Source organism: Balaenoptera physalus (genome assembly GCF_965194825.1).
Source record: "Balaenoptera physalus genome assembly, chromosome: 1".
Lineage (NCBI taxonomy): Eukaryota > Metazoa > Chordata > Mammalia > Artiodactyla > Balaenopteridae > Balaenoptera > Balaenoptera physalus.
Genome location: NC_138882.1, coordinates 40047016 through 40069421, shown reverse-complemented (window position 1 = coordinate 40069421; position 22406 = coordinate 40047016). Strand labels below are relative to the sequence as shown.

The 22406-nt window shown below is 47.3% G+C and overlaps 2 protein-coding genes across 9 annotated transcripts in view; one reads left to right on the top strand and one right to left on the bottom strand.

The window, feature by feature from the left end:
• Positions 1–8132, top strand: part of KCNH1 (potassium voltage-gated channel subfamily H member 1) — a 417868-nt gene extending 409736 nt beyond the window's left edge. For all 4 annotated transcript variants that reach the window (XM_082464235.1, XM_082464234.1, XM_082464237.1 and 1 more), the window contains one exon: positions 2162–8132. In XM_082464235.1, the coding sequence (XP_082320361.1) occupies positions 2162–3016 (855 nt within the window). In that variant the 3' untranslated portion in view covers positions 3017–8132. The remainder of the gene's footprint in view (positions 1–2161) is intronic.
• The window catches only part of HHAT (hedgehog acyltransferase), a 516536-nt gene that overhangs the window by 144850 nt on the left and 349280 nt on the right, over positions 1–22406 (bottom strand). For 2 of the 5 annotated variants that reach the window (XM_082464277.1, XM_082464280.1), the window contains one exon: positions 11087–12099. The exons of 1 other annotated variant lie outside the window; for it this stretch is intronic. In XM_082464277.1, coding sequence (XP_082320403.1) covers positions 12008–12099 — 92 coding nt within the window. In that variant the 3' untranslated portion in view covers positions 11087–12007. Of the gene's footprint in view, positions 1–8073; positions 9403–11086; positions 12100–18987; positions 20044–22406 lie in introns of those variants that run through there. 2 more of the 5 variants (XM_082464276.1, XM_082464281.1) reach the window with 2 other exon arrangements.

Here is a 22406-nt window from a genome sequence, read left to right as displayed (position 1 = left end):
ATCCCTCCATCCCTGTGATGCCTTCAGTTAGGTTCTTCTTCAGAGTGGATGGGGTTCTCCTGAGTGCCATGGCTTGGATCTGCAGGATCCAGACTACAGGAGCAGATGGGGTATGGCTGACAAGGGCCTGGGGAGACAGGGTTATAAAATTGCATAACCCTGGGCAGGGCAGAGGATGGATAAGGGCAGGGCTGGGAGAAATGCTGTCCAGTGGAGGTCAGAAAGCCACTCACTGGGACCCAAGTAATGTGGCTTGAAGATTTAGCCAGGTGGCAAGAGGGGCGGCTGCTCCGTCCTACCCACCTGTTAGTGTCAAGTCATCCAGTGACAGAAGCTTTGACGGAGAAGTCACATGACAGGTGAGCTTCCAGTCTGCCGACGATTTGCTGACTGATAACTGGCATCAAGCACGCAATTCAGTGTTTGTTGGGTTCCTCTGTATGTATTGGCACTTTATATAAAATGACCATGTTGTCGGTCATATCTGAGAACCTAATGAGTGGTGCCATCCGAGAGCCCTGGGTGGGGTGGGGCGGGGCCTTCCTGGAGGAGGTAGAATTAGTCACATATTATATGTGTCTACAAGTTAAAAAACAAAAAGCAGAGGCCTTGAAATGGTGGGGACAGGAGGATTCATTTTGAGCATTCACAGTTAGCCAGTGCTTTCACATAAGTACTCTTCTGTTGGCTTTACATCAAGTCGGAAAAGGAGGGATTTTTCCCACTTTTGAAGGAGGAAACAGAGACTCAGAAGTTAAGATACCTGTTGAGATCACACAGCTAATTGGCAGAGCTGGGACTTAATTCTGTCTGACCCCAAAGCCCAGGCTCTGGGCATGCCAACACATGTGCCTCCCCAAGAGCTGGGGGTCCTGCAGCAAGTCTTTGGGGCAGGTTCTGGGCTGGTCAGAGGCTGCCCGCACAGGGCTGTCCAGATTGTGATGATGGAAAAGCTGCCCCTCTCCCTCCCACAGACCTCTCCCCTACTTCTCAAGGATCTCAATCCCTCTGGTCCCCAAACCAGCATTTACAGTTTAAAAAATGACCTATCGCAGGTTGCTTCTTTCTTACAAGTTCAGGTACGGGATGAGTCAGACATGCCCCTGAGAGTACCTGCTACATGCAACATAAGTCAGAAAGTACAGGGCTTTCCCATAATCGGATGTCGGCCCAAGGGAAATCCTGTGATATGTGGCTTATGCTGCGCTCCGATCCAGAGTCTTGAGACAGTATTTTTGGCTGGCTGTCCATGCACTGCATGAAGCATTGTCATCGTCAGGAAGAAGCTGTTGGACACTGAATGGGTCTGGGGCTCAACTGCTTGAGTACAAGTGTCTTAGAGGAGACCTATCTGTTACGTGACATTTAGCTACTCTGAGCCTTGATCTCGTCTTCTCTAAAACGGGGATAACAATGTGTCCCTGTGACCTTATAGTGTCGTCGTAAGAAATATACGAAGTAACATTAAGGTCACGGGCCTTTCTTCTCCTGTAAGCTCCCTGAGGACAGGGAGGACTTCTATGTGAGACCAGCGTGTACTTTTCACAGCCAACTGCATTCACTTAGGATCCACATCTGCAGAGGACAAGGGCAGTCTTAGCCGTCACCCTGCCTGGGAACTCAGCTGAACTTTCTTGCCCTGGACTGTGGTGTAGAACTTCAGTGCATCAGAATCACCGGGGGAGCCTTTTAAGTTACAGATTCAAGGGCTTCCCATCTGGTGATTTTTAGTGCAGTGGGTCTGAGGTGGGGTCAGAGAAATGATTTTTGAAAAGCTTACCAGGTGATACTGGAATTGCAGGCCAGAACGGGTTAAAGGGGACCCAGGCTCAGAGGCCAGGACAGTCTCCTGGGAGGAGGCCGCTTGGCATCTCCAACCTCCAGGCCTGTAGAGATGGAGAGGTTGGGGGCTTGTTTCTGTGGAAGAGGCTGACAGCAGGAGTCAATTCCTTGCTGTTGGAGAGCTGAGAACAAGGGTCAGAAAAGGAAAGTGATGGCAGTCACTGAGCAAGGACCTGGAGGCCTTGCAGGGATGTGACTGCACCGTGAGCCCCCTCCCTCAGGGCTGGGGCTGGACACCAGGCCCGTGATGGGCAGAGGGGCCGAGCTGCGCTGATGCCACAGCTGGGTTAACGGGCTGTGTCATTCTCTCTCCCTCCAGATAGTGTTCCGGAAGATCAGCGATGTGAAACGGGAGGAGGAAGAGCGCATGAAGCGGAAGAATGAGGCCCCCCTGATCTTGCCGCCGGACCACCCTGTCCGGAGGCTCTTCCAGAGGTTCCGACAGCAGAAGGAGGCCAGGCTGGCCGCGGAGAGGGGCGGCCGGGACCCGGACGACCTGGATGTGGAGAAGGGCAGCATCCTCACCGAGCACACCCACCACGGCCTGGTGAAGGCCAGCGTCGTCACCGTCCGCGAGAGCCCTGCCACGCCCGTGGCCTTCTCCGCAGCCGCCGCATCCACGGGGCTGGACCACGCCAGGCTGCAGGCGCCACCGGGGGCCAAGTGCCTGGGCCCCAAGGCCGGCGGGGGTGACTGGGCCAAGCGCAAGGGCTGGGCCCGCTTCAAGGACTCCTGCGGGAAGGCTGAGGACTGGAGCAAGGTGTCCAAGGCCGAGTCCATGGAGACGCTCCCCGAGAGGACAAAGGCGAGCGGCGAGGCCACACTCAAGAAGACAGACTCGTGTGACAGCGGCATCACCAAGAGCGACCTGCGTCTGGACAGCGTGGGCGAGGCCAGGAGCCCCCAGGACCGGAGCCCCATCTTGGCCGAGGTCAAGCATTCGTTCTACCCCATCCCTGAGCAGACACTGCAGGCCACCGTCCTGGAGGTGAAACACGAGCTGAAGGAGGACATCAAGGCCTTGAACACCAAAATGACGAACATTGAGAACCAGCTCTCTGAGATACTCAGGATATTAACTTCCAGAAGATCCTCTCAGTCTCCTCAGGAGCTGTTTGAAATATCGAGGCCCCAGTCCCCAGAATCAGAGAGAGACATTTTTGGAGCGAGCTGAGAGGTCTGCTGAAGAAAACACGTCGAAGACAAAACACCCTACCCTCCTGCCCTATAGACACCACCTCCACCACACACACCTACATGACCAACAACTTTCAAAGTAGGCTCTTCCCGACAGAAAATCCAAGTGGGACCAGTCGCTTAGGCGCGCTCTCTCCTGTTCTCTACCTGGGGGAAGATCCGGGAAGAGAAGCGTGCCACCACCCTGCGAGATGGCAGCTGCATCTGAACTGTCTTTGCACAATTTTGGAAGAGGAGGCGTGCCGTCTAAAGGGTATTTTCCTTCATTTTTAATTTTTTACTGCCATGATATTTGTAAAAGATGAAAACCACCAGGAAAGAACAGCAGCCATTGGGGATTGGTGGGAGAGCACCGAGAACCCCTCGTGTATATTACCACGCTGGGCTCCTTCGCCAGGACCCCCAGAGACTGTGGTGGGCACAGGGAGTTCCCAGCATTCCCTGCCCTTGGACAGCCTGTGTCTGAGGTCACCGTCTATTTCCCTACTGTAGTCATTTGTAACAAGCTCGGGACAAGGGGAGCTTGAGGGACAGGGAGGGGAGGGTAGAGCCTTTCGACTTTCTGTCTCTAATGGTTAAGGCCGAAAAGCAGCTGAGGTGCTTTGGGTGCCTCCTGTAGACACTTAAGCTGGGAATCTTCAGGTCTCCTTTCCCAAAAGAAATGAGCCAAGTGTAAGAGCTGGAGAGGGGCGGTGGTGATCCAGGGATTCTCTGGGCTATGGTCTGCACCCTGCTCCTATGGGATAGTGGAAGGGGAGGGCCCTGGAGGCCCCGGATGAATCTCTGGCCCGGCTCCATGCCACTGGCCTCATCACACAGGCCCTTTGCTTCTTTTCCTTCTTGACCTCTTCCCAAGTGTTCCTGTGGCATCCCTCAGGGCATGGGGCATCGGCAGGAAGGGTGATGAGCCCAGATTTGCTTTATTAGCAAAGCAGACACACACACATGACCTCAGAAAAATGATTGTAGCGAGTGCTATGTTTCTATTATGACTCTTGCTGGGATTTCCCTAGAGAAGTTTGTATTTTGTCCACTGCGTGGGTTCATTCTAGGACACTCGGGAGCCATGCTTGGCCTTACTTTTAAGCTAATCTCTTTATCTCATACTAAAGTCAGTAGGACTTCAAGAGGAAACCATGAGATTGCAGGGCTGTGATTGTAGTGGCTTCAGGATCTGGAAAAAGAGAAAGAGGCAGGAGTTTCCAGACGTAAAGTCGCTGTAAAGTGATGGAGAGAGGTGGCGGTGGAGCAGTGGTCCACGAGGAAGGTCTGAGCTTAGAGTGATGATCATGGAGCCACCTATGGGCCATCCAAGTCCCTATGCCATGATGCTTGGGACTCTCCACTGCCTCATAGTCCCCTGGGTTCACGTTATTCGTGTGCTTGGGCTCCTTTCAATGGTGTCTGAGAAAGGAAAGATCTCTCCCAGACAAAGTGGAGAGAGGGGTCAGGACCCTAAAAATTGATAAGTAAGATCGGAAGTTCAGCTCTAAAAACTCAGCTTTGAGAGAGTGAAATTAGGAGTGCAGGTGATCTGATTAGTGACAGCATGGAATCATCTAGGGCACTGATCTGCACATGTTATGCTGTGGCAATCCCGTCCTTAGCACCTCTGCCTGGCATTGCTTTGCAGCAGAGATTCTGGATCCCAATGTTGAGGTCCCTCAGTACTCAGAAGGGAACCTGACAGGTCAGGGCCTGCTCTACTAAAGACATCTAGTGCTTCTGAAAGCCTCCTGTCTGAGCCTACCCACTCTCTTTAGTCCTGCTCAGTGGCCATGGCATGACCCAGGACTTGGACCTCAGTTGCCTGTGCAGAGTGGGGCTGTCCTCTCCTGGCTGCCAGGGTTGGCACAGACAGCCTTGGGGAGCAGAGTCTGAAAGGTCAACGTTAGGGTCCTTCCCCAGAGGCCCCACACACTCATGCAGCTTCTTCCGTGAGGCTTACAGGGGTTCCCCGATGCTTCCCGAGGCTGAGACATTATTGGATTCAGCCTCAGATGGCAGCATACAAAGAAGAAGTGAAATTTCCCAGGGCTGAGAGTCATGACTGTTAATGACTCTGGGTAAGCCGTGGGGCTTTCAGCCTCTTTAACTTGAGAAGCTGCCAACTAGTCTTTGGGGCTGAGGCTGTAAAATATCTGGAATCCCATCTGCCAGCTGCCCCTGAATCGTTCCAGTTTGCCATTCCCTAAACATGCTCGTCAACCTGCTTCCAGAGTTTAGGACTCACTACTTGTAAGGCAGGGCGAGGGCCCTGATAACTGCAACATCCAACTTCAGAAGCACCTGCCCAGCATCCTGCAGGCCCTTCCCTCCAGCTCTGCCTGAGGGGTACAGGTGTCTATTAAGAAATGACTCCCCAGCTGGTTCTGAGGGGCAAAGATGCTAATGTGTGAGGCTTTGAAGTCCAGACTTGTTTTGGGGGGAAAATAATGCTTCGTGAATGTACTGCTTGATCAACTCCTAGGATTCAAACTGGGCTAGTGATGAGAAGCCCGGATCCGCTCATCTTGGGGTCACAGGGCCTGCAACCCATGCTCCTGGGGGTGACAGTGCACCACAGGTATGGCTGTATATGCTTTTATTCTTCTCCCCTTAAGGATTTAAGGATTTTAGGGATTTTTGCTATAATGGTTTTCTCTGGAAAAAAAACAAAAACATTTTTAAATGAGCCAAACCTTCTTTCCTTGCATTTTTATGACTTGCACTTGGCCGTGGGCTGCTTTGTACTAACTACCTACACACTTGCCCAGATGCTGCTCTGGCTTCCCAAGCAAGAACCACGAGCTTCAGATACCATTGACTCAGCCTTCCGCTTATAAACCGTTATTTGGTGGCTGAAGAGAGATTAGGGAAACAAAAGGTATTTGGGTATTGGACCCAACCTTTAGACTTTAGAAAAGTTACGCTGAGAGATGTAGATTTACCTGAGCTATTTTTTTCTTTTCGAGGGAAGGGGACATGTCGTTATACCATTGCAGAGTAATTGCTGGTTACTTGATCTCTTACATCCATTCCTTACTTTGAATGTCATTCATAGGGCGGCTCCATTTCCCAGAGTACCCTGACAGGCTGTTTAGAGTAGGAGGTCCTGCCCCTACCACTTGGTTGGTTGCTGAACACAGCCACTCCCACCCCCCACCCCCACACCCGCCTCCTGCCTCGCCTGGAGGTGTGGGAGTGAGGGGTGAGTCTGTGAAATAAGAAGGTCAACAAGATGGAGTGCTTGTTCTTGGTGGAGGCGCCATCTCCAGCAATGAGTGCTGCCGTTCCATAGACCTACAAAGGCTCTCCCACTGGGTATGACGAGATTCCCATAGGAAGGAACGGGAGGCAGCCATCTGGTTGAGAAGCCTTGGTCCAGTGCACAGTCTTGGTATCTCCACCTTCCTTCATCCATCCCCTTCCCTTGCACTCACACACCCTGGCTTGATTCCTTCTAAGACTTTTCTTTATATTCTGGACCTCAGATTAAATCTGTGGGCAAAGGATTTGTAGCTAGTGGTAGGCAACCAATGGCTTCTAAAAACTCTGATGCTACAGCAACATGGGCCCTTGCGTTTCAAAGCTGTTCCCGTTTCTTGTAATCCAATTCCTGGGCTTGTTTTACCCTCAGCTTTCTAGATCATCCTCTGCGCTGCTGCTGGCCAACCAGCAGGCCCTTTCCTGGAATCCTCTTTCAGAAGTGGAGTTAGCACAGCTCAGAGTAAAAATGCACCCCATCACACCACCCCATCCAGCGACCTTCCTCTCCTGAATCCTCAGGTGGAAGGGGGAAGCATTAAGCCAGCTGTTAAGCTTTGTGCCCAAGCCTGTGGGGAGTGAATGAATGCCTTAGAAATACCAGGTAGGTGTAGGAAGAGCCTCGTCTCCCCTTGCTGCCTTGACCACCAGTTAGCACATGCACCCTCTGGGAACTTTTAGGAACCCTGGTGGACATACAAGTGGATGTGCGCTTGATGCATAGATTGTACAGTGTTTTGCAATAAAGATGTTTAGCCTTAAGACCCTTGAATGGCACTCCAACTGTGATGGAGCTGCCAACACTCTTTCCCCTCTCCTCCCTCCTCATGTAGTGTTGTTGCTTAAAGAAAGAGGAGGCCCACTGAGGGCACACTCAGGCCCCCAGACAGCCTCTCTTCTGTCACTCCATCATCATTGTACTGCCTTCCTGCTCGCTTCGATAAAAATTACCTTCACCAGCTCTCGTGCCCTCCAACTGGACGAGATTTCACTGTCCTCCCAGCACTAGCCGCAGCCATCAGAGACAGCACCATTTTCTCACCCATCATGTTCATGTTGAGATGTTTTCATTTCCACCCCTCACAGTTCAAAAGAATCAATGTGAACTTGCCTCCTGCTTAAATTAGTTTCAAATGAAACTTCATTCTCATGCGAGCATATCAGACTTATTCTGGAACCTTTAGAACTGGACTTGAATACCCTGCAGGTGCCGGACTGGTGGGTGCCCTCCCCGCCCACCATTAAACTTTTCTTAGAGCCACTGTCTCTTTATCTGTGACTTCTGAGTCAGCCAACAGATCCATTAGTTGTTCAATGAGACGTTCACGGATCTTGTATCAGGATATGAACTGCTTTTATGCAAAGAAAGATGCAAACCCGCCCCCCCCCACCGCCCCCACGATGAATGTATTCTCAATATTCAGACGCCATATTTGTGCATCTGTTGGAGACTGCCCACATCTGACATCTCACTGATACTGCGAGGACATTTCTACTCACGAGCAGTTCGTCATTCTGGGGCTCCTCCTTGTATTAACACTCTTGCCGTTGAGTCCTGCCAAATCCTTCACTGGATTTTTCTTCTTCCTTTGCATCTGTCACTTTGTCCAAAGGAGCATGAATCAACAGAAGTGCAAACGAGCTGAGACTACTTGTGTGGTCAGCTGAGTATGCTGACAGAACTCCACTGTATGACTGCAGCCTGGGGATGTCAAGAGGGACAGATGGGCCCCTCCATTGATATTCCCTTCTCAATATTTTTAAACAAGCACAAATGATATTTGTTAAAAAAAAAAAGTTTAATTTTATTTATTATGGTAATTAATAAACTATTTTATACATGATCATACATGATTGCTTTTGCCTTGCCTTATAGAAGTTCCAGGCATTGAATTGGGTGTTCGCACCTAACATGACTGACAGAACAAGGTGGTACTTTCTAGTCCTTTTCAAGAGCCTGGGGAGCTCTCATTTGGATAGCACCTGTAACTGTGGTTTTCGGAGAACTTAAAATTCTAGAGACACCAAGACTGTGTGTCAGTCAAAGTACTGCATAGCAAGAGAATAGTTGTGAAGGAGCTTCACCATATGATCTTGAAAACAGAGCTGCATCTGCTATACAAATGTACAGAGATGCCCTCCAAACCTGGCATCACTGGAAAATTGTAGTACAACACACTGATTGATTGAACACAGAACTGAAGTTGACCTCCCACCTAGAACTGAACTTCTTTTTAATCTTTCTTGAACAATTTGGATTAAAATTTGTGTACTCATGCTTTGCTGCCTTTTAAAACATACTGTCAAAAACTTAACTGAGTCTTTTTGGAATGACTCAGTGTCAACAATATGAGTTCTGATCTGTGCTTTAATTCACTAATCGTCACAGAAGCCATTAAGGTAGAGGACCGCTTGTCCCTAAGCTAGTCCTGTACACCAGCACTGTTTCAGTTCTGCTGTGGTTTTAACAGGTATTGCTTCCTGCTCATGGCAAGATTCTCCACAATACTGCCAACATGAGTTCTTATTTCATACCGATGGACTACATTTCAAAAAATGGCACTTTTCTTTTTATAGACAGTACAACTTAGGGAGGAGGAATCTGTGATCTGCAAGCCATATTAAGGCCTCTGCTTGATTTCATTGGGCCACAGTATAAATCCAGTATTTTTAATGACTTTCTCCCCACACCCTATTATTTATTTTTTTACATTGCAGAAAAGCATAATAAAACTAATTTAAGGGTGATATTTTTTAAAATTCCAAATGATTGATGTTCATTTCAAAAGTCTCACCTAATAAAGCACTAAACATATTGTACCCTTTAGATATCCTCAACGATGAAAAAAAAATCTTTCTTTGTGACTATGATTTTTATAATTAGTCAAAAGGACTAAGTAACACAGAGCCACGTAATAGATATTACATTTTGGATGACAAATGGGTTTCAACAATAAAAAAGAGGGATTTTGTTGGTTGGTTTTAAAATAAAACAATTACCCTGAAGAAGGGCCTCAGAGAGGCATCTCAACATGCACTGAGAAAGGCCAGGACCGTCAAGATAATCTGGTTTCTCCACAGTTGGTCTTTTTGTATGGATGTGTTCTGGTACATTTGCTAGAAAAGAAACTCATTATATTATGGTTAATTTGTTATACTTAATCAGTAATTATATTATTACCTTAAATAAGCAATGAGCAGTCTCAATTTCTCTAAGGGGAAACCCCCTCCCACTAAATTACTGTTCTCCCAATATGCAGATCATTATACAATTATATATATGATTGATATATTTTCTTTCTAAGTCTGCAGCCTTTAGTAGAACAAAAGGCTTCTGCTGTCACTTTTCAAATAAATTAATCTGAGGAAATAACGAAATAAATACTTTTCAGTCTTCTTGCATGGTCCCAAGAATTAGTCAAAATGACCAATATTTTGCTGTCCTTCAGATGTTTTACTTGCCTCCTTGGGGCTCGTCATGACGATCATGCTTGGAGCTCTCCGGTTTGCTCACAGAGCTAGGTTGGAGTCGGAGGATCCTGGGGCTAGAAATGACCTTGGGAACTGCCTAGCTGTTTCCCTTCCCTGTGCTTGAAGTGGCCCAGGGCTGATAACTATGGGAAGTGACGCATCGGATCCTCCTCAGCTGGAACTGCTCTGTCTACTCAGACACCTCAGGAGTCTTTCATTTAAAGGAACTGCAAGATTTGAGCTCATATGCATGAAAAGAGACATCATTTTCATCTTACAGTTGGAGAAAAGCAAGAGGTTAAAGAAAACACTGGTCCTGGATAATCCACATATTCTTTAACCAGGCCTCAAATATATAGCTAAAGACAGTAATCATTTACTCATTCCTGAGAACCACTCTAAATCATAGAATAGCTTGAAAGAAATTCAGGATTATTACTTTCAAATGTATTCACTGACTCTTCCAATATAGTTTAATGAGTAAATAAGCCTATTTACTTTTATATAAATGGCGTCTCTGAAGAGTTGAAAATATTTCGCACTGTTTATATATGCACATGCATTAGACATTTCCCTGCAATTATCTTCACACTATTTCTTCCCCTGTAAACTTCAGCCAAGAGGGCTCTGGCTGACCACAAATCTTGAATGTGTTAAGAGTCCATGAAGTTTTACTGTATTCATCTGACTGCTCAATCTTCCTCAACTTCATCCCCTCCTTAAAACTTCGCAGCACCTTGGACTCACCTGCCTGTCTCCCCCCTGTCCTTTACCAAGCCAGCTGCCAAGGCGACTGCTGCCCTGGTCTGCCTGCCTCCCTCCAGCCTCTGCCCTTTGCTGCAGCTAACACGGTGTGTGCCCCTCCCTGGCATCCATGGCTGGTCCCCTCCCCACTCTCTTCCAAGCAGAGTGGCCAGGAAGAAAGGACGTCAGCAAAATGGTCCTGCACTAGGAGTTTAAACCTCATGGAGCTAATAAGTACAGCCAGGACACAAGGACAATAGCAAATGACTAACAGGAGACAGCGGGGCACAGACCAGGTCCAGGTGCACCTCACTCAATGACAATTCATGTACTTGAGATGTTCTATTCTCCCATAATTGGGTACACTCTGGATTCAAATTTTGAAACTGCTTCACTTACCCTCTGCCCCCTCAGAAGAAAAAATCCAAAGCCAAACAGAAGTATTCTGAATTATCTACCACTTGGGGCCATTAGTGGCCTGTCAGCATCTTTCCAGAAGAGTGAATAATTCAGAATTAGCTAAGTGTGTTTTGATTTTAAACATTTTCCTCAAAAAATATTGAAAACAATTTTACAAAAATATGAATTATCTATGTGATAGAAAAGGCTCCATTTTATTTGAAACAAAACAAACAAGGTAAACCACGGAGTGTAAATCGCTCAGTGGGAAGATGACTGCTGGGACTTGTGTGAAGAGAGGAGAGACCACAGGAAGTCATCTTTACCCTCTACGACTTGCCTGATAGCACCTGTCTGTGATACACTATTCCCTGGTTTTTTAATTCTGCTTCTTTATTGGGAAACAGTTAACTGTCAGGTAGAGGAACTGCCATGTTTATACTTCTCTGCAAATCTAGGGAAGAGGCAGGCAAATGTAGATCACCCTGATGAAGCTCAAGTAACAGCTCTCCTTGGGTACTGACTCCTTGCAATGCCACAGAACATATTCAGTCTTCTCCGACCCGGTAATTAGAAACACAGCTGTGGCTTTGTCACCTCCCTGCTGAGGAGCTAAAGTGTGAAGCTAAACCCAGTGCTGGTTCTACAGACTACACTGCAGGACATGGGGAAGGGGACACTCAAATGCCACTGACCCAACATGTTTCAGAAATACTGCCCAGTGGAGGACAGGCCTATCACTAATCAGAATTTCTATGCCTCAGTCAAGAAATGTCTATTACATTTCATTCTTGGTAAAGGAGAAAGAACCCAAAGGGCCCTTGGGACTGGATTCTGGATCACAATGTCACCATGTGCAGCTAGGCAAGACATTTTACTGCTTTGGACCCCAGCTTACTCAACAGGAAAATGATTGGGCTGGGAAGATGATCTCTAAGTTCCCAAAGTTATGAGAGCTCAAGCTTCCAGTCTTGGAGTGAGGTAACTTCAACAAAAGATGAGCAGATCAGGCACTGGTCCCCTGGAAGTTACCTTGAGGTGCAAGGTCAGGGTGAAGCACTATTTGTCTTGGAAGTCAGCAAAAAGGGCTGACCGGGGCCCAGCGCCATTAGTTCGCAGAGTATGTCTGGGCCCAGGCAATGCCGACATGGGAGTAGCAGTACAGGAATCCCAGGACAGAGAGGGTCACACACGGCCAGCCTGCAGGGGGAGGACAGAGATGGAAGATGGTTAGGAATGCCTGGGGCAGGACCTCCCACTGGCCCAAACTGTCCCCTTTGGAGAAGGCAACTCAGGAAACAACATGGGCCTCCGTTTATGCATTAAGACACATGCCTCCTAGAAAGTCTGCACTAACTGGAACACCAGCAAGTTGATCCCTATGTCCCCAGTGGGAATGGGTCAGCAAAAAATGAGGGGGTGCACTATCGCACATGCAAATTACATTTAGAAATAGGACAAGCTTTTAAAGAATACATATTTAGAAGACTAACGTAGTTAATAATCAAAAAAGATGAAACATCCATGAGACCCATAGTGAATCTCAAAACTGTACATTGACCATTATATTGAATTGAGTGCCATCTGCCAGCACACAGAAGAGAGAGCCTACATTAAACATTCAGTTTCAAAAGTCAAAGCTTTTAGTGGTTCCTTCTACAAGTACTTGTCTTAGAATATCTGATGTTTTTTTCTTCTTTTTGAAAAAAGTAACAGCCCTTTCTGCTACTTGTTACTTAATGATCTCCACGTCTTCTACATGTTTCACTTATTCAAACATTGGGGGCTTGGGGAGCCAGAGGTGCTGTGGAAGGTACCAGATGCCAAAATAGAAAGATTCAGTCCTGTGTCAAAGGTGCTCCCACTTCAGCGTGGAAAAGACAAACACGCTCCAGTGGGATTTATGAGCCATGTAATGTGTGCTAGGTAATGATGTGTACAGAGCACATTTAAACTGTGCCATGTGGGATGAGCAAGAGCATGTCAGATGGAAAGGAACCAGGGACAAGCTACCAGAGAGACCGCTTGACGTGTGACCATAATGGGGTCATCCAAGGAACGGGGATCATGTGATGTGACTACTGCACAGGGAGGGGCGGGCAGGGTAGGGACAGAAGTAGGAGGAGGGAAGCCACTGAGGGTTATTATAACTCTGGCAGGCTCTCTCCTTGCTATGTCAACCATTAGCTGCTATTATTAATATGACATAGGTTCAATCGATATGGCATAGCGGTTAAGTGTGCAGTTGCTGAAGTGGAATTGGACACAAGTTCAAATCCTGGCTCTGCCACTTGCCAGCTGTGTGACCTTGAGCAACTTAACGAATCTCAAATGTAAAACTAGGAGGGACAGAGCAACTTACTGAATAGTGTCTTTATAAGGTGCCATGGACTGAACTGTGTACTCACTCCTCAATTCATATGTTGAAGCCCTAACCCTCAGTGTGATGGTACTTGGAGGTGGGGCCTTTGGGAGGTAAATAGGTTGAGATGAGGTCATGAGGGTGGGGCTCTCATGATGGGATTAGTGCCCTTATAAGAAGAGACACCAGAGACCTGGCTTCCTCTCTCTCTGTGCCATATAAGGACACCGTGAGAAGGCAGCCATCTGCAAGTCAGGAAGAGAGTCCTCACCAAGAACAAAACCATCAACCAATAAAACTTTGATCTTGGATTTTCCAGCTTCCAGAAAAATAAATGTCTGTTGTTTAAGCCACCCAGTCTATGGTATTTTGTGATGGCAGCCTGAGCTAAGATATAACAATTGTGTGAAATGATGTAAAGACCTGCACGGTGCCTGGCCCATGGTGGAGCACTAAAGAAAGGTAGTAATGTAATAGAGGTATTGAGAGGGTACAGAAGTCTTTCTGCACCAAGATTAGAGTGACAACAGGGAGAGCAAGCCCTGGTCTTCCTCCTAACTCCCATCTTCGACTTGCTCCTGGGACTGGCTTGGCACAGTGTTTTCCCAGGCCCTGAAGGCAAGAGAAGAAAGGGCAGTAGAGGAGGCCCAACAGCCTGGCTCTAGGACCAGCCCTGCAGTCCCACCTGCCATCTGCTAGTCAGCCAGGCTAAGAGTTTCCTATACCTGCTGGAACAAATTACCACAGACTTAGTGGCTTCAAAGAAGAGAAATTTATTCTCTCACACTTTTGGAGGCCAGAAGTCTGAAATCAAGGTGTTGGCAGAGCTCCCCTCTCTCTGAAGGCTCTGGTGGGGAGGATCCTTCCTTGCCTCTTCCAGTTCCTGGTGACCCCAGGCCTTCCTTGGCTTATGGCAGCCTTCTTCCCTGTGTCCTCTTCTCTAATAAGGACACCACCAGTCATTGGATATAGGGTCCACCCTAAATCCAGGATAATTTTTTTCTCAAGATCCTTAACTAATTATACCTGCAAAGACCCTATTTCCAAATGAAGTCACATTCTGAGGTTCTAGGTACATATGAATTTTGTGGGTGCTATTCAGCCCAGTACAGCCAGGTACTTTTTCAAGCTTCAAGATAGACCCATCCTGCCTGGAGGCGCCCTCAGATCCCTCACCCCTGTGGCTCAGACACAGATGCCAGGGGACCTTTCAACACCTGGTCCTCAGTAGCCTCAGGAAGCAGGAAGAGGGGAGGGGGCTTCAGGTGCAGGAGGCAAACCCAGACTTCAGCTGTGTTTAGGGTAAGGTATCAGCACATGTTTGGTAAACACAGAAACCAGAGGCTGGCTGCAGAAGTGGGAGAATGGGGATGTTTCATTTACACAAAGCTGGGCCTGGGGCTTTGCACAGCTGTGCTTGGCCCCAAGGCTGTCAAGGGACATCCCTGTGAAAGCTTCTGCCCAGCACACAGAACTGCAAGGAGCCCTGCCCAGAGGTAAGGCATATACATGTTCAGTCTGGACCACAGCTGGGCCCTGAAAATTCTCCCTAGTGTTACTGCATGCCATGCACAGAGGCAGCTAGACGGCAGTAATCCTGACTCTACTAGGAGACCCTAGCAGGATCTCAGTTTCTCTATCTACACAATGGGAGATCAAAAATAAATAAAAGCATGTGAAATAAAATAAGATCACAGGTGTGATAGCGCTTTTAAAAAGTATTTCAGAAAGGCAAAGGATTACTTGAGAATTCTCTTATGTACACACAGCTCATTGGTCTTTTTAACGCATGAGTGTTCCTCCAGACACTAACCCCAGTGTGTACCAGATAGCATTCAAGAACCCGTTCTCCTTTCCTGACCTCAGGAGTGAGATATGTGATGATAACAAAAAGACAGATTCCACAAGTCACCCTTCGACAGCATTCAACCAACACTTGACGAGCGTTTGCTATGTGCCTGGCCCTGTTCTTCAACTGCGGCTGCTGCTAGCCAAGCAGATGTGGCCCAAGTGTGACGGGGTGCTTGGGGCAGAGGCCCCTCTTCATCAGGGCTCAGATAAGCACAGGATCATAAAACTGGAAATAAGTGGACTGTCATTCTGGCAACATGCCAAGGGTTGCTGTGATACACGGTCATCCAGGCTTGTCAACCATTAACAAAAAAGATGGCATCAGAAAGGGTTCTGGGGCTTCCCTGGTGGTGCAGTGGTTGAGAATCTGCCTGCCAATGCAGGGGACACGGGTTCGAGCCCTGGTCTGGGAAGATCCCACATGCCGCGGAGCAACTAAGCCCGTGCGCCACAACTACTGAGCCTGCACGTCTGGAGCCTGTCCTCCGCAACAAGAGAGGCCGCGATAGTGAGAGGCCCGTGCACCGCGATGAAGAGTGGCCCCCGCTTGCCGCAATGAGAGAAAGCCCTTGCACAGAAATGAAGACCCAACACTGCCAAAAATAAATAAATAAATAATAAAAATAAAGGAATTCCTTAAAAAAAAAAAAGCGTATGTCACTTTATAAAAAAAAAGAAAAAGAAAGAAAGGGTTCTGTCCTGCCAAAGGAACACAGATCTCATCCTTCGGCCCTCTCTCCCCTGGCCTTTCCCCACTAAGTTTTCTTCTTCCATGTTGTCCCTTCTCACCAGGCTTTCCAAATCTATGTGTCCAGAAAACTCCCTTATCCCCACATCCTCCAACCCATGCATGCATACACACACACACATCATTAGTGTGGCTTATAAAGTCTGGTGGGCTGTACTGTACTGGTCAAAGGAAAAGATCCTACTTTAGGGCTGAAGCCCCCTGCACACTCTGTACGTTTACGGCTAGGCCCCCAGAGTCAATGATATGTGCAGCTTCCTGGTGAGCTTTTGATACCTGGACCTAACAAGATGCAAACAGGTGAACAGTTTGAACAGGTGAACAGCGAGGCAGCACTGAAGATATTAAGAACAGTGTGCTAGCGAGTCAGACAACAGTTGCAAAGGATTGGGGTATACAGTTAATAGGACAGATTATTTAACAGATATAGCAAAATGCATATAAGTAGGATGTTTAGTACAATAAAGTCAATTAAGAGGACCAAGGTAGGTGTATAATATATGGAGTTAATAGGTGGTTGTATCATGATATTGTTAATAGGATATTGGTGCGTTGTATAATAACTACAGCTAATGAGAGACAGGCAGGACACAGAGGGGAATGGCTGTAGCTAATAGAAAGTGAGCCATGTAATTTTACTTGAGGTTAATAAGGCTGAGCCACTCTCTGAGCAATTACATCAGTAGGAAAGGACTAGAAAGGCAGAGGTTCAGGACACTGAAAGAAAAGACCATTATCATGCAGGGCCATGGAAGTCAAAGGATATGTCCAGCTGGTTTTCTGGAAAGTGAAGGGATAATCAGAACAAGAAGCAGGTCTAATGAAAAATATTGTTTAAAAAGTAATGTTGTAAAATGGTGCAGCCACAGTGGAAAAGAGTATGGAGGTTCCTCAAAAAAAATCAAACATAGAATTACCACATATATACCCAGAAGAATTAAAAGCAAGAACTAGAAGAGGTATTTGTACACCCAAGTTCACAGCAGCACTGCTTACAACAGTCCCAAGGTAGAAGCAACAAGCATCCACTGACAGATGGATACACAAAACGTGGTCTACATATATAATAGAATATCAATCAGCCTTAAAAAAGGAAATTCTGACACCTGCTACGACATGGGTGAACTTTGAAGACATCATGCTAAATGAGATAAGCCAGTCACAAAAGGACAAATACTGCAAGATTTTCACTTATATAAGGTACCTAGAGTAGTCAAATTCACAGAGACAGATAATACAATGGTGGTTGCCAGGGGCTGGGAGGAGTGGGGAGTTAATGTTTAATGGGTACAGAGTTTCAGTTTTGCAAGGGGAAAAAAGATCTAGACATGGATGGTGGTGATGCTTGCATAGCAATGTGAATGTACTTAACACCACTGAACTGTAGACTTAAAATGGTAAATTTTATGTTATATATATAATTTACCACAATAAAAAAAATTATGCTGAGTGAAAGAAGCCATCAACAAAATAATACATGCTGTATTATTCTACTTATATAAAATGCAAACTGATTTATAGTAACAAAAAGCATGTCAGTGGTCACCTGGGGCTGGAGCAGAGGGAGGACTAGATTACAAAGGGGCACTAGGAGTCTTTGGGGATGAGGAAGATGTTTTGCATCTTGATCATGGGACAGTTTTTCAGGGTATATACAACTGGAAAATACATTAAGTGGATATATTTTATTGTGCGTAAATTATTTCTCAATAAAGTTGTCATAAAAATTTTTTTAAAGGTGTTCTTGGAACATTAGCAAATCACAGGCTTGCAGTACTCTACTGCAATGTCCTAGACTATATATGCCCCAAGGTATTCAAACAAAAGATGCAAGAAAATGCAATTCATTTTTTTTTAACATCTTTATTGGAATATAATTGCTTTACAATGGTGTTAGTTTCTGCAGTATAACAAAGTGAATCAGCTATACATATACATATAACCCCATATCTCCTCCCTCTTGCTTCTCCCTCCCATCCTCCCTATCCCACCCCTCTAGGTGGTCACAAAGCCCCGAGCTGATCTCCCTGTGCTATGCGGCTGCTTCCCACTAGCTATCTATTTTACATTTGGTAGTGTATATATGTCAATGCTACTCTCTCACTTCGTCCCAGCTTCCCCTTCCCCCTCCCCGTGTCCTCAAGTCCATTCTCTACATCTGCATCTTTATTCCTGTCCTGCCCCTAGGTTCTTCAGAACCATTTTTCTTTTTTTTTTAGATGCCATATATATGTGTTAGCATACGGTATTTGTTTTTCTCTTTCTGACTTACTTCGCTCTGTATGACAGACTCTAGGTCCATCCACCTCACTACAAGTAACTCCATTTCGTTCCTTTTTATGGCTGAGTAATATTCCATTGTATATATGTGCCACATCTTCTTTATCCATTCATCTGTTGATGGACACTTAGGTTGCTTCCATGTCCTGGCTATTGTAAATAGAGAACATTGTGGTACATGACTCTTTTTGAATTACGGTTTTCTCAGAGTACATGCCCCATAGTGGGCTGCGATTCATTTTTCTATATGATGCTGTGTCTTCAGTCCCTCACCTCCCTAGGGGCAGGAGGACTTGCCATGTGTGGGACTGAACACTGGGCTCCTCTCATCATGCTTCCTTCCGCTGGGGCCTCTGAGGACAACCAGAGGAACTCTCTTAGCCATGCCGATGTATTCAGCAGCTGAATCAGCACAAATCCCTATCCTGGGGAAGAAATCAATCCTTCCTAATGGGAGAGGGGTTAACTGAGTTGCTGAGTTGTGTATGAGCTATGAATTACCCCATCAAAGGCTTGCTCTGCTGTCAGGATGTGCAATGCTGCTGAGCCTGTGACCGCCATCTTGGCTCTAACAAGGCTTGTTTAAAGGCCGCATCCCACTGTTAACCATTTTTAGAAGAAAACGGCTGGTGACCAGCATGTGAACAAACTTTGCAGTGAAGCCTTCTTCCCATCCTTCCTTCCAGTCAACCGGAAACATAGTCCCTATCCATATGTGAGTAGTTTACAAAGAATACGCAATCCACTGTACAGTTTACAAAGAATACACAATCTTTGTTTTTTTAGTTTATTTGTTTATTTATTTATCTATCTTTGGCTGCATTGGGTCTTTGTTGCTGTGCACAGGCTTCCTCTAGTTGCGGCGAGCGGGGGCTACTCCTCGTTGCGGTGCACGGGCTTCTCATTGCGGTGGCTTCTCTTGTTGCGGAGAAGGGGCTCTAGGCACGCGGGCTTCAGTAGTTGTGGCTCACGGGCTCTAGAGCGCAGGCTCAGTAGTTGTGGCACACGGGCTTAGTTGCTCCGCGGCATGTGGGATCTTCCCAGGCCAGGGCTCAAACCCATGTCCCCTGCATTGGCAGGCAGATTCTTAACAACTGCGCCACCAGGGAAGCCCAAGAATACACAATCTTAGTGAATCCTCACAACACCTTGAGATAGAAATTACTAACCTATACTAATATTCTTTCCTGAAGCTATATTGCCTCAAAGGGGCCCAGAGTCCACATCCCAAGGCCAGGGTGTCAGACTGAATTCTACTTGGAGAATAGTCCTAAGGACTAGAGTCTGTCCTTTAGTTTTATCTACAATTATCTATCATTTATCTACCATTAACAATGCCCTAGCTTCCTCCCTCCATCCACTCAGGCAAGATTTCTAGCCAGAGGCTCTGACGCCCTGTTGCCCGTTGTCCCTCCCACTCATCCACTGCTCAGTCTTCCCCTTGCTGAGTCACAGTTCTCCTGAGGGTTGAAGAACATCTTGACCCTCTCAGCTTGGCTCTTGGGTCCCTACAGCTGGACGGAGAGACTCTCACCTTCTGGCCCCATGAAGCAGCAATGTCACCCAGCGACTCACAGCCATTCTAAGAAAGGGAAAAGAGGAGCTTCCCATCCTAAGAGCCATCAGGCTACAAAGGAAGCAAGTCTCACCTCTCCAGACAAACTCGCCTTGGCTGGAGCCTAGAACACCAATGTGAAGGATGTATCATGATCACCAAGGGCCACCAACCTATCCATCCACATCCCTGGGGATGCAGGTGCATATATAACAGCCCACATCACCATCTGGGTGAAGACGAATGTGAGATTGATGAATTTCAACCTCTACAGAGGGCCTTTGTGAATGGGCAGGCTCGGAGGATACCCAATAGGGAAATGGAATGAAGAGGTGATTCTCGGAGATGCTGCAGAAGACAGAGACATAGGATGTGGTGACTGATGGAGCTGGGGGCCAAAGAACACATTCCCTCTCACTGACTCTGAGCACGGCCTCAGACAGTACCCTCAGGGCTGACACCAGCTGGTGCACATCAGAGAGACCATACCTTATGTTAATAGACTGATGTGCTACCCTACTAGTTAGTAAAAGCCATGGTCCCGGCCTCCCCTCAGGACCTGTCCTCTGATATATATAACATCCAAAGGAGTAACACCTGGCTCTGTAGGGGCCTCTAGGACCTGCTCCAGCCCTTAGCCACCATCTCTTTGAGTTGACTGGTCTGTGCCCGTGCCTTACCATTTGTTAGATATTTTGAATACCATCCCCACATCCTACATATATATTGCTCTGCCTTGGTGGCATTTTCTACTCTGAGGCCAGTGAAGGCTGAGTGTTTCTTTGCTTGGAGAACGAGCTCGTGCATCAGACTCTAGTCCCAGAGGGGCTGGCTCAGGATCTGAGAAACACCAGGGCACTCACCGCACCGCCCCACCGGCTTCACTACTGTCATTTCATTAATTATTCAGAAGGACTTTATACGCTGTCTTCATTAAAACAGCTTGCTCCTGACAGCACTTTATTTTTAACAATACTCAGATCTGATGTGGGGAAATGATAAAGGGCCTTGGTAGCTTTATTTCAGTCTTATTTTCCCGAGTAGCCCCAGCCCGGAAATATTGTGGAGCCGTTCATCAAATGGTCCTGAGCCTGCAGACCTTCCTTCACAGCTCAATTTAGAGCTTTCATCCTAATAAAGCTATAGGACAGGAGCCTTTTCCTGTCCAAGGGCTCCCTTATTGAAGGATACACAGCAAGAGCACAGGTGCCCAGGTTTCCAAGCCTGTACACTGCTGGGTCTATTTTCAAACCCACGGGCATATGGACAGAAGGTCTAAAGAACAGGGTCTTGCTATACTAGGGTTAGAATAACCATTTCTTACCTTCATGTCATTTATAAACCAGGGCCTCAAACCCAGGTTTTGAGGCCTCGGTGTTCTTTCAAAAAACGCTCACCTGCCTCTTTCACACCCTCTCATGAGAAAGAAGAACTAGGTGGTTCTCATTTGTCCAAAATTGAAGCATGGAATTCTAGGGCACTGGTTCTCAAACACGAGCCCACATCAGAATCACCGGGAGGGCATGTTAGAATGCAAGGTCCCATCCCCCAGAGTTCCTGATCCAGGATGTCTGGGTGGGCCTAAGATTTGCATTTCTACCACGATCCCCAGTGATGTGGATTCTGCTGGTCCAAGAGTCACCCTTTGGGACCCCTGATCCAGGGCACTCTGCCCAGGGCTGAGGGAAGAGCTTATACCGGTGGTCCGCGCACTGACTGGGCTCTCTCTCGAGCAGAGGGGATGGACGAGCCCTGAGCATCACAGGTCGCCAGGTGCTTTGCTGGGTGCACTCTGCATCCTCACAAACACCTTCCCAGGGAGGTATTATTCGCTCCACTTCACAGAAAAGGATACTAAGGATCAGAGAAGGAGAGTAACTTTCTTGAGGTCTGACAGCCAACTGGTCATCAGGTCACACTTGGAACTCAGGACCATGTGGCTCCAAGTGTGCTCAGCCGCCTAAGCTCCAAAGCTGTGACTGGCCTCGGAGCACATCGGGGAAAGGCTCACATCAGAGCCCCACCTCCTAGCCTGGTGCCTTTCCTTTAAATCCTCTGCCTCCAAATCTCATTTCATCCCTCTACTCATGGTGCTAAGGCAACAGGAAGTGGGAAGCATCAGGGTCTTATTTTTAGGCGTCACCGTCACTAACTTGCTTGGTCACCCCATCTCTGGGGTCCTCAGTTTCCCCATCTTTGTAATAATTGGGAAAAGAAAGGCTGGATGAACATTTTACACCCCTCGTGGTGGCAGCTGCCTAATTTAGACTGGGGCCACTATGGAACATGTTCCCAGTGCCTGGATGGTCTTTTATTAAAACTGTAAGAGTCACAGTTATTTGATGCTGGCCATGGGCTGAGCCTGCACAGGGCATCCAGCAGGGAGACAGAGAGGAAGGGGTCACTGACGGCCCTCAGAGGGCTTCCTGCCATCCTGAGCAAGAGTCACTTGCTGGGCGCTGTGTGCACATTTTAACAGGCACAAATAGCGTGCCTTTAATAGCTCGCGTTGTTCACAGTCAATTTCACATTCTGAGGACGCCAACCTGTGCTGTAGTTTTCATCCTTCCCCACCTCCCAGCACAAGCCCCGCAGACTGGTGCTTACTGAAGCACTCGCTGCCATAAAGCAAAATCATTTCACGTGAAACTGAGGAAGTGGGGAGAACAAACCAGAGCCACTTTTTCTTATCCTGACAGCGTGAGTAGAAG